This window comes from Scleropages formosus, chromosome 23 (assembly GCF_900964775.1).
Source record: "Scleropages formosus chromosome 23, fSclFor1.1, whole genome shotgun sequence".
NCBI classification, from domain to species: Eukaryota; Metazoa; Chordata; class Actinopteri; order Osteoglossiformes; family Osteoglossidae; genus Scleropages; species Scleropages formosus.
The window spans coordinates 13,172,393-13,187,537 of NC_041828.1; the positions used below are offsets into that span (position 1 = coordinate 13,172,393).

Below are 15,145 nucleotides of genomic sequence, written 5' to 3' on the forward strand. Positions count from 1 at the left end.
CGTTTTGCTTCCTTTTTAGGCCAGTATTTATGTGAACCAAATCCATGGGTGTGGTAGGTCCACATCCTCTTGTTCCATGCTTGGGCTGGCTCTCCACAGAAGTGTTCATTTATGGTAGGGTAGTTGTGGTTTAACTTGGCTGTAGAAGCAGCCCAGAACAGCCAAAATCACACACACACACACGGATCTGTGGTGCGTGTGGGGTCAGTGCGGCCTGTCATCTGATGCATTGTTTAGCTTAACAAAAGGCGAGTACAGTTCAAAAGCATATTCATAGAAACACATTTGTATCTTTTTATATGTTATTGTGCAGCAGTTCTCATTTGTCAGCAGGTACAATGGTACATGGAAAAAATTTCAGTACCAACACAAAACCTCTCACACTAGGAAATAAACAATGTTGATATACACAATTCAACCAGGAATAAACTACTGACCTCACACTTAAATATTTGGGAGGCTGTAAATGCTGTAAGCAGTAAGATTGAAACCCACAACTTCTGACAACTCTGAGCTACGCAAGCAGAGCCTGCAGCTCAAATTTACTACTGTTCTTCTACTTTCTTCACGAGGTTTCCAAGAAGCACCTGAAGCTCACATTAAAGGCAACCGCAGCCAATACCATATCCCATCAGCTACCCCGCATCTTCCTTAAACTATCAAAAACTGTCGATTGTAGTAAGAGCTCAGAAACGGTCAGGAACAGACCATAGCGATTTAATCCCTTGATGTGGTCTCACCTTGAGCAACATGTTATGCAATGAGTGCCGACTGTATGGGAAAAGGAGTGGCAGCCTATAGCATAGGACAAAAACAGGGTGACTGGCACACACTCCATAGGGCAGCCATCACACACATGCTTCTTTCAGACCAGCTGTCACCCTCCAATAAGAGACAGGAGTGTAAACGGCATTTTAACACTGTTAGAGTGCACAAAGCGCAAATGTTGAAGGACAAAGTTCAACTTGAGTTATGGCATTAAAAGGGTGCTCTCTGTGCCAAGCTCTCCGCTGGTGTGGACAGATCAGCAACTCACGAAGTACTAGCGTGGCGCCGTGCGTCTGGCTTCTCCAACAACAACCTCTGACCTACCCCTGCTGGGGCTGTCAGTCTCGGCTGAGCACGCACACGGTGCCTGGAAATGAGAGTCTCACACTGGAATGCCGTGGTCAACCTACAGTCGCCTTGGGACGGTGGCCGTGCTGCCTGTCACACCTTGTCCCTGGAAAGGCGACAGCCAGGGTTCGCTTTCACTACCAATTCCTGCAGCAGAACTGATGGCCGGGTGTTGAATGCAGCTTCTAACCGCAGGGCACCAGGCACGCATCAGCACAGCTGGAAGAAACCGCAAGACAGTATGAGCACAAGCGATATAAACCTAGTGTTTTTATACAACTGGAGACCTGTCTGATAGAGAAAGCTGAATTTATTTGGATGTGACCAAGGGTCTTTCGAAATAAGGAAATCGGACCACAATTACAGCAACTGACAGGACACAGGAAATCGCTTCCATGAAAAGAGAGTCCAAATTAAAAGGGATGCAAATGGATGAGCATAGGAATTAAATGTCTACAGGCACAAGTTCTTTTTAAATTTCTGACCCCACCCCTCCCACCAAGGCCCCAGGCTGTTCTACACTGGCTCATTGTTCCGGCACACTGTTGGCACTTCGTCTTCAGAGATTTCCCAAAAGCAGCAATCGCGCAGCTCTGTGAATGGAGGGAAGCGGAGTGACTGACGGAGCTTCAGAATTCGATCTGGCGCTGAACACTGCGCTTCCCACCAGGACTCTCTCGGCTGGTCCACTTTCACGGGGATGAAGTGCTAAATGCGCACCATTCTGTTTGCCCGCAGGGATGAGTACTGGCACACTAATGGGAGCAATCATTTTGGATAGACCCCTTGCATCAAAATTCCACAGGAAGCACAGCAGGCTTTCATGCAGGAAAAACTTACAGGATTTTTCCTCCCCCCTTGACTTGATCATTATCTCCATGTCTTTTAAAGTTGTTTTCCTGTGTCACTTTAAAATAAAATAAGTTATTTTGCTTATATCACTGTGTCCTGATCCACTATGCAATTGAGCACAAATTCTTGTGTGGCTTTTTTTTTTTTTTTAACCCATTACAGTCCAAGCCAATACAACTGTACAACACTGAAAACTCCACATTAAGAGCCAATAACACAGAAATCCTGACCATCCATATGGAAAAAGTGGCTTTTTTGCCTTTTGGGATTAACAGTGTCCACCTTCATCCTGTTTTATTTAAATACATTATTTCCAAAGAATCAAAGACCCATGATGTGATATTTGAGGTTTATCGCGGTCAGCCTCCATTTCTAGAGGGCAGAGTCCAAACAATGACCTCAGCGGAAGGGTACAGCACACGATTCTCGGTATGATGTACTCTGCACTTAAATCCACATAAGAATATGGACTGACAGCATCTCATCTGCATTCCTCCAGATCTCCAAAAGATAAGATTTTCAGTTGAGTCCATATCACATATTTTAGGAGTTACATGAATATCAATTAGCTTTCCTCAACAAAGAACTAATTCCATTGCATTTTCCACCAGTGAAGCCTCAGGAATAAGAAAGCAAGAGTCTGACATAACAAAGCAATGTTTCTTTCCCAGAATGCTTTTAAATGCAATCACATCAAGCCCAGCATCCATGTTCAACCATAACGCTCAGTGCTCTGCACAAAAGGCCTCTACATGGGTTCCTCCGAGAGCTGCGAAAAGGATGTACTGAAGAAACAGAACGTTACCTAAAGTGCCAAAACAGACATCAATGAAAGGTCCATCTTCACTCAGTTATGGCTATCGTGACAGAAGAAATGACAAGCAGGGCATTGGGCTTCTTTGATTACACATGCAATACTAATCTTGAATGCAAAGTAAGTGCGATATCCATCACAAGGTCCTCACATTCAAATGCATAGTCGGCACAAATGGCCCATTTTTACAACTTCAACAAACATCAAGACAGCTGGAGAGGCGCTGCAAGTCAATGTCCCTATTGCCAGCCATTATCCGCTACAGAACTGGATTAATCGCTTTGCATCCCTGCCGAGAAGCTCAAGTAGCAGATACGCTATACCTCCAGGATACCTCAAATCAGGAGAATGAAGTACCGTGACCAGCTTTTATAAACCGGAACATGCGGCGAGAAGATGCACACCAACGGTGCCCCCCGCCTCACAAGCACTGTGATGAGAAAAATGCTTAATCTTCCATTGTAATTCTGCAGAGGTTTATTTTTTTTCCACCTCAGTGAACTCAGTCCTGGGTAAAGAATTTGGCAATGAGCCACTGGTAGAAGAATAATGTAAAAAAGGGTCACAAAATTTCCATCTGCCTGGCAGGAATCCATGCATGATTCCCTTACATGTGGCTTCTTGTGAAGACCACCATTGCTCATACATCCAGAAGGGCACAGCTCTTCTGCCAAACCTGGCTTGTTTCACAACACCAGAAAGCCTCAGCTTCATAGTTCCAGGTCTGGTAGTGTGCAGCTAAAGTGCATCCAAAACAGGGGAAGGGTGTGTGTTCCCACTCGGGTATTCCCCCTGAAGGTCAGGAGGAAACACTCAGCGCGACTGATAGAAATCACTTGTGGTTCCAGCGACAGATGTCAGGTCCACAGGAAATAAATACGAGCAGGGCAGGAGCCCAGGTGTTATATGATGCCGGCCATGGTTACAGAGAACAGCTCTCCTCCATCAACTTTATTTTAGCACTGAAGCACCTGAAGGGTGTTGGGTGCGACAGGTTTAAGGAGCAATTTTATTATTCCATAGCTTTTCCTGACATTTTGATCCACAGCAACTCGCCGTTCAAACTATTTATATCGTGGGACACTTTTTATTATAGCCAATCAGCTTAAGTAACTTTCCTCTAAAGTACTACAGCAGAGCCCTCCCAAGCACGAACCAGTGGGCGTCAGGTTACGAGTTTGTGTCCCAGCACCGCGCTACCTGCTGCCTCTCACTTTCCATGATCAATGGCCACAGATGCCGTTGAAAGCAAAATGCTTCACTGAACCGCATTTCCCTGGATCCCACTTCTTCCTCAGCACCAACGTGTGCAAAAGGGCAGACACTTATTCACATCAATGTAAACTGTCAGCCTTACACAAAAAAAAAAAAAAAAAGGGGGGGGGATTTGTTTCCCACTCCGGCAAACCTCAAATCAATCAACTGGGTTTGTTTGAGAAGTTAACATAATATTGATCTGGACTTCACATTACTAAAAGGTAAACAGGCTAGGGCTTTGTGAAAGAAACGTAGGCGAGCTCTGTTTGTTCAGATGAATGTTCATCATGCAGCATAATACCCGGGAAAGGTCAGACTGACATCTGCGGGAATAAACTATTCTACACTAGGAAGTTTTACTGTGTTCAATCTGAAGGTCAGAGGCATCCAGTAACAGTTGCATATCCCAAGCCAACAAAACACATCTCGTCCTAGACTTCCAGGTACCTTCTGCACAAAACCTCTACAGAGGTAATGCTGTAGAGTGGCATACGGCACAGCACCTCTGCCTCTCACTTCTGGATTGTTCACCTGTTTTAAAGGCTTCCATAAGGGTTCCTTTTGTTCCTCAGACAGTTCAATGGGAATCCATTTCCAAATAAATGCCCGAATACTCAAGCAGATGAAGGAGAATCGACCCCCCCCCCCATTTACATCTGCGTGTTGCTTCCCATGAAATTGCACACGCATATCACTAGCAGAGCACGCTTCCCTCCCAGTCCAGATGAGGGCCTGGCCAGTCTCTGCAAAGCAATACTCGTTTATCATTATTATCACAGGAAGCACAGCATGTGTTTAGGTTAAATTGTTGTTTTGTCCCTTGATACAACCAATGAGGCCAGATCTGTGCTGTCCGTAGCTCTCCAATTGGCACAGAAAGGTTTCATAAACTGCTTTTATGGTAAGGAATGCATGGATTTGCTGCACCTGACATACGGCCACCGAAAACTCAACTGGAGGACAAACAACGAAACCAACAACAACAATCACTACTGCTGAAACAACACAACCCCAGATGAGAGAGAGCTCAACAACAGCACTTGCTCCAAGATCAGCCCTGTGGTTCAAACCGTGGTTCCACTGACTGCTCTTGATCAACTGGAGCATCTCACCCAACCACTTTTGATATGATGAGAGAAAGACAGTACATACAGTTTAGCAGAGACGAGTAAACCATTAATTACAAAGAAAAGCATGGCGTACATGTTAAAAAAATAGGGCCTTGACTTCTGTGCTAAGTTCAAAAAAGGAATATGTACATATTTATCTCTATAAAAAGAAGAAATGTTGAACTGGTAGTTGCACTGATAATTATATAGTATATGTAATTTCAAATTCTGGAAAGCCTTTATCCATGCCCTGCAAAAATGTAAACTAGAGTAAACTGGCCATGGACAATTTATATGGCATTACATTTTTTCCCCTCTGAAAAAAACCTGTAAAAATTTCATAGAACAGTGACAACAGAATACAAAATTCAGAGGGAATCAATTTCCAGCTAAAATTTGACATAAAAGCCTATATAATTTGTCTCTGTCATTACTGGCCAATTTCACAAAAAGCAAACTATAAATGTGCACAGAGTGAAACTCAGGGATTCATTTAGAGGCATTACTGTTGGTAAAATGCATCAGTAATGACTCAAATCAGATGAACCTCTCAAGGTGAGAATAAAATTTGTACACTACAGACTTGCCAAAATTAAAAGGAATTGTGCTGTTTTGTCAACTCTGGAGAAAAAAAAAAGTGCAATCGATGTTTATGACATTACAGTGAGACAGTATCAAAGTGTTATTTAAGTGCAAACAATACTGAAATCTATCAACATAAAGACAAAAAACAAACATGTTTTAACTGAATACCTTTCACCCATTTTACAAAGAACCTGGAAGTGGCAGAGAACCCATGCATGCATGAAAAATGGCCCTGACAAAGTGAGACCTAATAAGGAATTCAACCCAATTACAGTGTCAAACCCCTAAGAAAAAGAACAGAGGCAACAAAGACGTGTAATAAGTACTTTGTGCCACATGGATTTAACATCAGGCCGATTCAGACATTAGATCAAACGGCTCGTCTTAAATTCCTTATTGACTTGTCTCTTGATTACGCCAACTGGCCCCCCTCCTACCGGACCCATTCATCCAAAAAGTGCCACATGGTTTTGTGGGAAAGGGCTTGTCTAGAGGTGCCCTTCTTGTGGGTCACGTCGTGCCACCACTCACCAAGCTGAACATGGCCACAGCTCTGCCCACACACTCAGGTGGCTGTCCCACCCTCACATGGCCATCACAACTGTGACATACGTAGGCCTGCGTCAGGTTGGACATCATCTCTTTAAAACTGGTCACCTTCGCTGTTGACATTATGAAGTCTGTACTTCATTTAATGATTTTACAGTTGACATATTTGGCACTCTTTCTACATGCGTAAACAACATGATAGCCCAGAGGAGCATTATACAGATTGAACATGACAAAATATATGCTTTCTTTGAAAAGGGGGGGGGGGGGGAGGAAAAAAAAAAAAAAAAAGGATTGGTTCAGTGGAGGCAGAGGCACAATCCAAGACTCTTACAGAGAAGCATTTTCTTTTGATCCCACTCGTCTTCTCTTCACCATGAGACTTCCTGAGCTGCCACCAGGAGAGGCAGGTCCTGAGCAGGAGTTTCAAAGCGCTGTAATTACATGCAAGTAGGAGGTACTGATAACAGTGGAAGAGGAAGGAACAGCAGCAGTCTGGGGCTTAGCCATATATTTTGGGGGAGGGAAGGGCTTCACTGGCTGAATCACCTTCCCATGACCCCCCCAGCCCCAACACACTCATTTGGCATATAAACCAAAAAAATTTGACCAAGTATGAACACCTTGGGGGAGGGGGGGGGACAATGACTAAAGAACTAATTGTCTCCTCTTCTTTCGGCATCTCCCACACATGTCCACAATACAAAGTTCTACTTCATAATGCAATAACTAGTATTAAAACTGACTAAAGTTTCTGTAAATGAAACCCCCCCCCCCCCATTTTTCAACCACTTGTCCTGTGCCTATTCCACAATCACAGAGGCATAAGGCAGGATACAAGCTAAATAGTCTATGGTGGGGCAATCATACACACACTATAAAGGCAATCTAGAGCCACCAGTCAACCCAAAACACACTTTTGGACTGTAGGGGAGAAGAAGAAGAGGGGGGGGGGGGAAGAAAAAAGAAAAAAAAAAAAAAAAAAAAAAAAAACCAGCCTCTGGAGGAAGCCTACATGAACACGGCGAGAATATCCAAACGCCACACACACTGGGTCAGATTCAAGCCCACAACCAAACGCTCAGCCCTTTTCACCAAGTTGCCGCCATATATTAAGCATTGCATAATTTCGCTTTCTGGGTTCATCTGGTACTTCCGATTAAGCCGACAACAAACACGTGCGCTGAAGGCAGGTTAGGCAGGGAACACAACAGCAATGCAAAAACACAGGCGGGCACACTGCAGGTTTATTGGTTAGCATTCTGCTGGGAACAAGTAAGCATGTGTCTTTAACTGCCACGTATCAAATGTCACAGCCCTCCAGAGAGCGACTGCTGCTACTGCACAGTTAAAATAGCAAGGGTTTGTTTGCAATCCAACACCCAGCTTCAACAACACTACTGTGGCAACGGTTTGCTCTTACACCAGTACGGTCAGCGCAAACACCCCCCTCCCGTTCAGAGCTGTCCGGGGGAGCAGCAGAGAATCCTGATCGACGCAAGAGGCAGCCACTTAACTGGCCATTTGTCAGGACTCCTTTGCAGAGACCGTCACCCATTATAAAAGGCATCTTCTGCTCAGTACCGCCAACGCCTACGATGATTAGCAAGACACACGCGTCTGACCTTTTCACCCCGAATCTAAGTCACATTACCATTTCGGCTACATGATCCATTGCCTAATGAATGCGTTACATGATCTCTAGACTTTGTCGTAATCCACCAAAAAGAAAGCGGGTGGGTGCCCTGCCTTAGCTAAATTGTAAAAGTAACTGAATTTATAATGTTGGTAATGAAATAAACTATACGCTGTTTAAAACTTACTCTTCTAAAGCACAGAAACGCTTCAGGTACAGCACTCTCACGGCCTTGCATTGCTCTGAAAGCTATGATGAAACTCAAAGTAAAGCTACGTGTTGAATACAATTGTAAAGTCTTCAATTACTCAGTATAATGGAATCTAAACACCTTTATTTTCTACTCTAGCCAAACAGAAGTTTCACTGAAGAAAAACAACGCAATCTTTTTAGTGTCAGGCAGCCGAGGAAGGAGTTTCAGTGTCGTCCTATCGACGTAAATAAGTTGTTCCGCGGAAAAAACTTAGGTCTCCACACTACAATAAAAACACTAACTAGGGGGAAAAAAAAAAAAAAAAAATGGCATTAATATAGTAGGAACTCATCATGGCAGTAAGCAATGGAGTTTTTTTAAGCAGTGGTTATGGAAGCATTTCAAATAAATCCATTCATGAGTAGTTGCTTACACAGTCAATGTCAAAGTAACTCATAATATTTGAATGGAAACCATTTCTATGCATCTCTGTTTAAAAAAAAAAAAAAATGAAACCTGTACAGGAGACCTAGGAGAAAGTACAGTACATTACAGCTGCTCGAAATCTTTCACAAAATGAATACCAAAAGCATCAGTACAATTTTGCTAGAAATTCAGCATAAAGAGGAGTTTGAAAAGGTCTACCTCGTTGTCATAGCGCTCTAGAACATTACATGTATTAAATGCGTAACTTGTTTATGCAGCAAACAGCAATTTAAATGCATTAATGAAAGTCAACACAGAATCACTTACTGTAGAGTGTCATGCAAATGTAAAAGCATTGCTAGTTTTGCAATCAAAATGTGCCCAACTGAGGAAATTTCCACCCAGCCACAGAGAAGTGCAGATATATCCTCCAGAATTTGGGTATGACGGAATGTACACCTCATTCTCACTTCTAAAGCTTGAATTCTTCACAGAACTAGAAATTGAGGAGACCCGTCACTCTCTGGAGATCATTTTTATTGAACAAATGTAATTCAAAGCCTCTTCTGCACAGTACCAGCCCAGCAAGGACCAACGTTGGGTGGACCAACTATGTTCGCGGCACATTTTCAAGCCCATGTCCCAGTGAAATGTTACGCAATTCTCCAGACACGCGTACACGCAAAACGTGTGTAGACGTACATGATGATTTCACATTTAAAATTTGGAAAACAAAACAGTTTTTCAAATATACGGCACAGGGGGGAATGGGAAAACCACTGCCTCATGAGTAACTTAATGGTTACATATATACACTAACTCTGCACTTAAGCTTTTTAAAACTTTCAGTGTTAAACTGCTCACCTATTAACTTTATTCACTTGCAGACACACCCAGGAGCTCTGAGGGAGGCCATGTGGGGAATACAGGTGTGGGTTGTGGGTGAGATGCTCCTCCACAGGTAACACACACGTGACCGACGTGGTCTGACAAGAAACACTGGGCACGAGACATTAGGCACTTACTTTCCCCACTGACATATATAAACTTCTGGAACACATTGTACGTCAGTGACAAATTAAACAACTTGTAAAATGAAGTTTGACGGGGGGGGGTTCGGTTCGGGTTGTCCCACGAATCTCCCAACGCTGAGATCTGGATTTGTTCCGACCCTTCCAGTCACGTGCATTGCATAATATCAACGGTGCACGCGGGAAAAGCGGTAATAAATAAGATGCGAGAGGTTTTTTTCTTTTTTTTTTTTAAAAAAAAAGTAAACTGCATTCAGTTTCTAAAACTTTTTTACGTTATTATCATGCGGGGAAAGAAGAGTTTCCCTGGTGTGTGCGCGCGCGCTGGACAAGAAAGAACGCCGCGCTCCCACCACCATCAGCGCGAAGGGGGCGAAACTAGACACTAAGAGAGTAAGACAGCAGGCGGTCATACAACGTGCACACGAGGTTTCCCAGAGTCCAAGGCACTTTTTCGTTCGTATTTGCAGGCGAGGAGAGACAGAGAGACAGCCGCGATGCCGTGGCGTGGGGCTGCGCTCACCTGGGACACGAGAGGAATGAGGGTCTGCTCCACCGACCGAGTTTTTATCTCCAACGCAGAGTCCAAGTTGCCCACACTGCCACTGCCGCTGCTGCTGCTGCTTGTGCTGGGAGATGAAGCCATTCCCGCCGAGCTCTGTGTGTGTATGTTTCAGATGGACACAGTCGGGTCGAACAGAGCAGAAGAGCGACGCAAGCCGCCGTTCCTCTTCAAAGACTCTGCCACTTGTTCCCGCCGCGCGAGGGCTCCGCACCCGCGTCCATTCACTTTCAGTCCAGTAGTACAACAGGCAGCCCGGAGGCGCGGCGGCGGCTGCTGCGGAGACTCTGGGAAACGTGATCCGGACGTACAGCGTAGCGGACGCTCTGCCTTCTGCACGGAACTCTGCGCGCGCCCCTCCGCGAGCACCACCCCCCCACCTCTGTGACGACACAGACACACACACACACACACACACGCGCGCGTTTCGCGGCATTCCGCGAGAACGGCGTCCACTCCCCGTGTTCCGCGGCTCCGCCATCGCAAGTGCCACAGCGAGCACAGGAAACACTGCAAATCTGTTTCCAGTCTCACACATACGCGCGCGCAGAGTCACTGCTCGCTGTTCTGTGTTTCAGTACTTTTCGTATTTCAGCCTAGTAAAGTTATTGAATAACAGTGTGAAATGGTTTTTCTTCCCCCCCCCCCCCCCCCCCAGAGCACCGAGTGGTCGCAGAGGTGGAGTTGGGGACACTTAGAAAAGTGATAAATATAACTTTAAAGGTCACGCAAATCATGAAACTGAGGGTTATAGTTCCTGTACAAATATAATATTTAACCAGCAGTTCCACGCTGCTTTCTGCACCAGCTCTGGCATTTACTATATTTTACTTCCCCAGAGTTGATGGGCACTGCCTGACTCTGTCTGTAGCTCAGTGTTACTCATTTGTTTTTTTTTTTTTTCCTACTATTTCACTCTGAGTCCTACCCATCTTGATAAATTTTTCACTGTTCCAACCGCCGAAAAGTGCACGACTTTTGTTTTTCGTTGCCAAGCGGAAGCACTGTAGAGTAGTTAACCGCCATTTGTGTACGTCGTATCGCATCATTCACTGCTGAAAGTGAAGAATAATATTGTCTCACCTTTAGTTCTCTGGTGTCAAGACGTATTGCAGTTTTAACTGAGGCACCAGCTCTATGAATGACGACCAGGCAGTTCCAAACTTTACTTTTATCGATGTTGCTATGATTATAATTATTCGATGCTCCCCCCCCAAAAGCAACGTACAATGTTACGGTTATTACAAGGTAGTTTTACTGGAGTAATTTAGTTCCTTACCCCAGGTACTACAGCCAGAGATGGGACTCGAACCTGCGGATCCAGAAGCAGTATCTCTAACCACTGCGCCACCAGCTGCCCTCTGTTATATATAGCAGTAGTAGTTGTTGCAGTATTTCTTGCATGCACATTTTATAATGCATTGCAATAATCCAAGTGTTATAAAAGTAATGAAGCTCATAACAGATTTGCTCCCTGTCTGATGCCTGTAACTTCATGAAATATTACAAATCAGTGAATATTGTAGTTTTATATTTAGTGTGCCCACATCCATGTGTGCTCAGATAATTTTATGATTAGGCTACACTGTGTATCACCTTAATCTGGCATGTTTCAGAAGGAAAATCATAATTACAAGCAATGTGCAGGAGAAATGACAAAAGGTAATGATAAAGAAGGGCACTGCTGTAATTGATGGAGACAATGAATGAGAATACAGTGCAGATAATGATGATTGGAAGCTTGTTATGCAGACTGGAAACTCATTGTTTCAGAAAGTTAATTTTGGTGTTCATAACATTCACTTTTTAAGACAGATCTGCACTTGAGGGAATCACTTGGATGACCTTTTCCGTGGAATTCTCAAAGTTTATTGTGGAACTTTCAAATGTATCTGGCAAATAATAACATTAGGAAGTCTAACCATGATTTAGCTTTGTCCAAGGTCATTCATAATGATATACCCATTTATACAGCTGCTTATTCTTACCGTATCAATTTAGGGTAAGTACCTTAGATCATGAGTAGAGCAGGAGCGAGATTCACACCCAGGAGCTTCCGATTGCAAAGCCACAGACTGAACCACTAAACAACGTACTGTCTCTTTTTAGGTTTCATAGAGTTTATAGTTTCATTTGTACTTTACAAATTTATACTGTCCATGAATTTCCTCCACAATGAGTATCAATGTCCCTGTTGAGCTATATGTTCCACAAAATATGATAGCAAAATTATTATTATAAATATTTTTATTTTTGATCATGTTGATATCGGCACAGAAAACAGAGAAGGTTTAAAAATACAAGCACAGCTCCTGAGAACAATTTATAATGACTTTGCCTTCACTGTCAACACTGTGTGCTGTAATTATACGTGTTACAACTATAGGTCTATAACCGCAAAACCCCAGTGCTTATTTTATCTGCCAGACATTGGTTTCCTTTCCCACTTTCCACATGTTGCATCTAAATTTCCAGATATGCTACAAACAACTGTGGGTCATAGTCATCTGTTTAAATTTATCCTGTTGTGGATGTGTGCACTGTGCTTCAAACCCCAGCACAGAAAAAGAGAATGTTTGAGTTGGGAATCTTCTTAAAGTACATTCCATAATGTGTGTCGGTGAATTCCGGTGAATTCCTTTGTGAGGAAATAATACTAAAATTGTTTATCATTTCCTCATGCGATCATGTGTCTGCCCAAAAAATAAAGATCCTAGGAAATAGTTCGGTCCCATTGGTTATTATACAGGGATTGAGCTGTTTAAATGGTTACACGTATGAAGTTCTATCTCATTTTCTAAGTACGTTCGTTTTTCCAATTGCCCAGGGAACATGGAACAAGGAACAGGGAACAACAGGACGCTAAGTGCCATTATGTGTAAAACCCTCCTTGTTAATTGTGCAGCAGAGTTTACTACTCTTTTTGTGCGCTGTCTGTTCCTGCAAGAAGTCACACAACTCTTTCAAAGATGCCAGGTGTTACTTTCTCCCTGCAAACTAGGGGACACCTTGCAGAGTTCTCGTTCACGCTGTCTTAATTGTTCAGTGAATGTGAAGTGACTAGAAAACTCTTAGGAATCTGTACACAGGATGTTTCTCATTTTCCCACAGTTACTTAACTTCAGCAAGAGTTTTCATGCGCCAAGACTAATTATGGTATCAGGAGCAAGTGCAGGACTTGCGAGGTCAGTGCTGGCTTATTGGAATCAAGTACGTAGAAGAATATGAGAGCATGTTTTTTAAGACGACACTAATTTGTGTAACCTAGACATAGATATGTGTATATTAAATGAAAAACCATTAAGGGATTTGTACATGAGCAACCTTACCCAGCTAAAGACTATATTATGACAATGCAGTAATGAAAGATTAATGCCTAGGTGCTGCAGGCAGCATAGGCCACACCCCCATCTCATAGATTGACAGTTATACCTGAGGAAAGGCTTGCTAAGGGTAAATGAGCACATCATGGCCTGATCTACTGTGAAAACCTGTATATCTGTGTCTTTATGTAGATCGCAGGTTCATTCCCCACCTCTGGCTGTCATACCTTGAGCAAGGTACTTACCCTAAATTGCACCAGTAAAATTACCCAACTATACCGGTGGCATAGTGGCACAGCGAGTAGTGCTGCTGTCTCACAGCACCTGAGTGGTGTGAAAGGATGTGTGTGTGTGCGTGCGTGCGTGTGTTTGTGGGGGGGAGGGGGTCCTCCAGCTGCTCTGGTTTCCTCCCACAGTCCAAAGACATGCTGTTCAGGTTCACCCATAGCATGTGAGTGACAGAGAGAGTGTGTTCCACTGATGTATAGATGAGTGACCCAGTGTAAGTAGTGTATCTAGCAGTGTAAGTCACTGTGGTGAATAAGGTGTGTGGGCTCATAACACTACATAGTATCCACTGGAAGTTGCTTTGGAGAAAAGCATCAGCTAAATGAACAAATGTAAATATCGACAAATGTACAATTACTTTTACACCATTTTAATTTATATACCTATACTACCTCAATCTTTTTTTTACACCAGCTGCTGACTGACCCCTGCAACAGTCACATGTTAATGTTTTATTTTATTTCAGCCAGCGGGTCTGTTTTCTTTAATGTGACTTATGTTATTCTGTGTTTTCTGGCTAAGAGCCATTAGACCAGTAATTCCAGTAAATCCACTTTTCTCCACCTCCCACCTGGTTCCTTGGTGGACCAGATATCCCCCGGATGTTTCATTGTCAGTTTTTTTTTGCATAAGTATGTGTTTTATGGAAATGTACTGCAAAATGAATATTTAGAAGGTCAAAAATAAACATATGTTGGTCAAAATTACTAGTACAGTATTATAAGTGGAATAAAATTTGAAATCTCTCCCAGTCTGGTATAATCAGCACAATACTGGGGCTTACTGCAGGAATGCAACTTGTGCAATTAAAAAAAAAAAAAAAAAAAGCTGAATAAACAGTCACTCGGTGTGTTTTATTCACAACAAACCTCTATACTGTGTTCCCCAGTGCCAGTTGTCTTCAATTACCTGCTAAGGCAAAATTGTAACAGATGGGCATGCAACATTGAACTAGAGGAAAAACGTTTGTAATTAAATTTCCCGACAGAACGCGGTGCGCAGACGTTAAAGTAATTTTGTTTGTGTTTCAGCTTCTCGCTGATACACGGCGTCATCCTTCTCCGCTCACTTGCCTCGAGCCATCCTGCCTAACTGAGTCTTTCACTGGGACTGCAGGAGAAGTACTCTGGAGGAATCGAAGGCATCCATGTGCCACGGCCTTTTTTTAAGTCAACCCGGTACGATTTTGCAGCAGTATTTGCATGATCGCTAAAAATTCATGTAAGCAGTTGCATTTTCAATAGGTACAATCTGCACAGCCTCCTGGCTGGAGAATTAGTTTGTCGAGCTAAGGGAAATGGAAAGACTCTTCCATCAGCTCCAGGAGTGGCATTACCACTCTCCATTCTTAATTTTCATTTGCCGTAGACGATTTAGTGTCAGCTGCGGCAAATGAAAATTAAG

At 43.4% G+C, this 15,145-nt stretch overlaps 1 protein-coding gene across 5 annotated transcripts in view; it reads right to left on the reverse strand.

The window, feature by feature from the left end:
- Positions 1-10,510, reverse strand: part of ctnnal1 (catenin (cadherin-associated protein), alpha-like 1) — a 41,355-nt gene extending 30,845 nt beyond the window's left edge. For 3 of the 5 annotated variants that reach the window (XM_018731914.2, XM_018731915.2, XM_018731912.2), the window contains exon 1: positions 10,092-10,510. In XM_018731914.2, the coding sequence (XP_018587430.1) occupies positions 10,092-10,214 (123 nt within the window). In that variant the 5' untranslated portion in view covers positions 10,215-10,510. The remainder of the gene's footprint in view (positions 1-10,091) is intronic. The other 2 variants (XM_018731917.2, XM_018731916.2) reach the window with 1 other exon arrangement.
- Between the last annotated feature and the right edge of the window lie 4,635 nt (positions 10,511-15,145).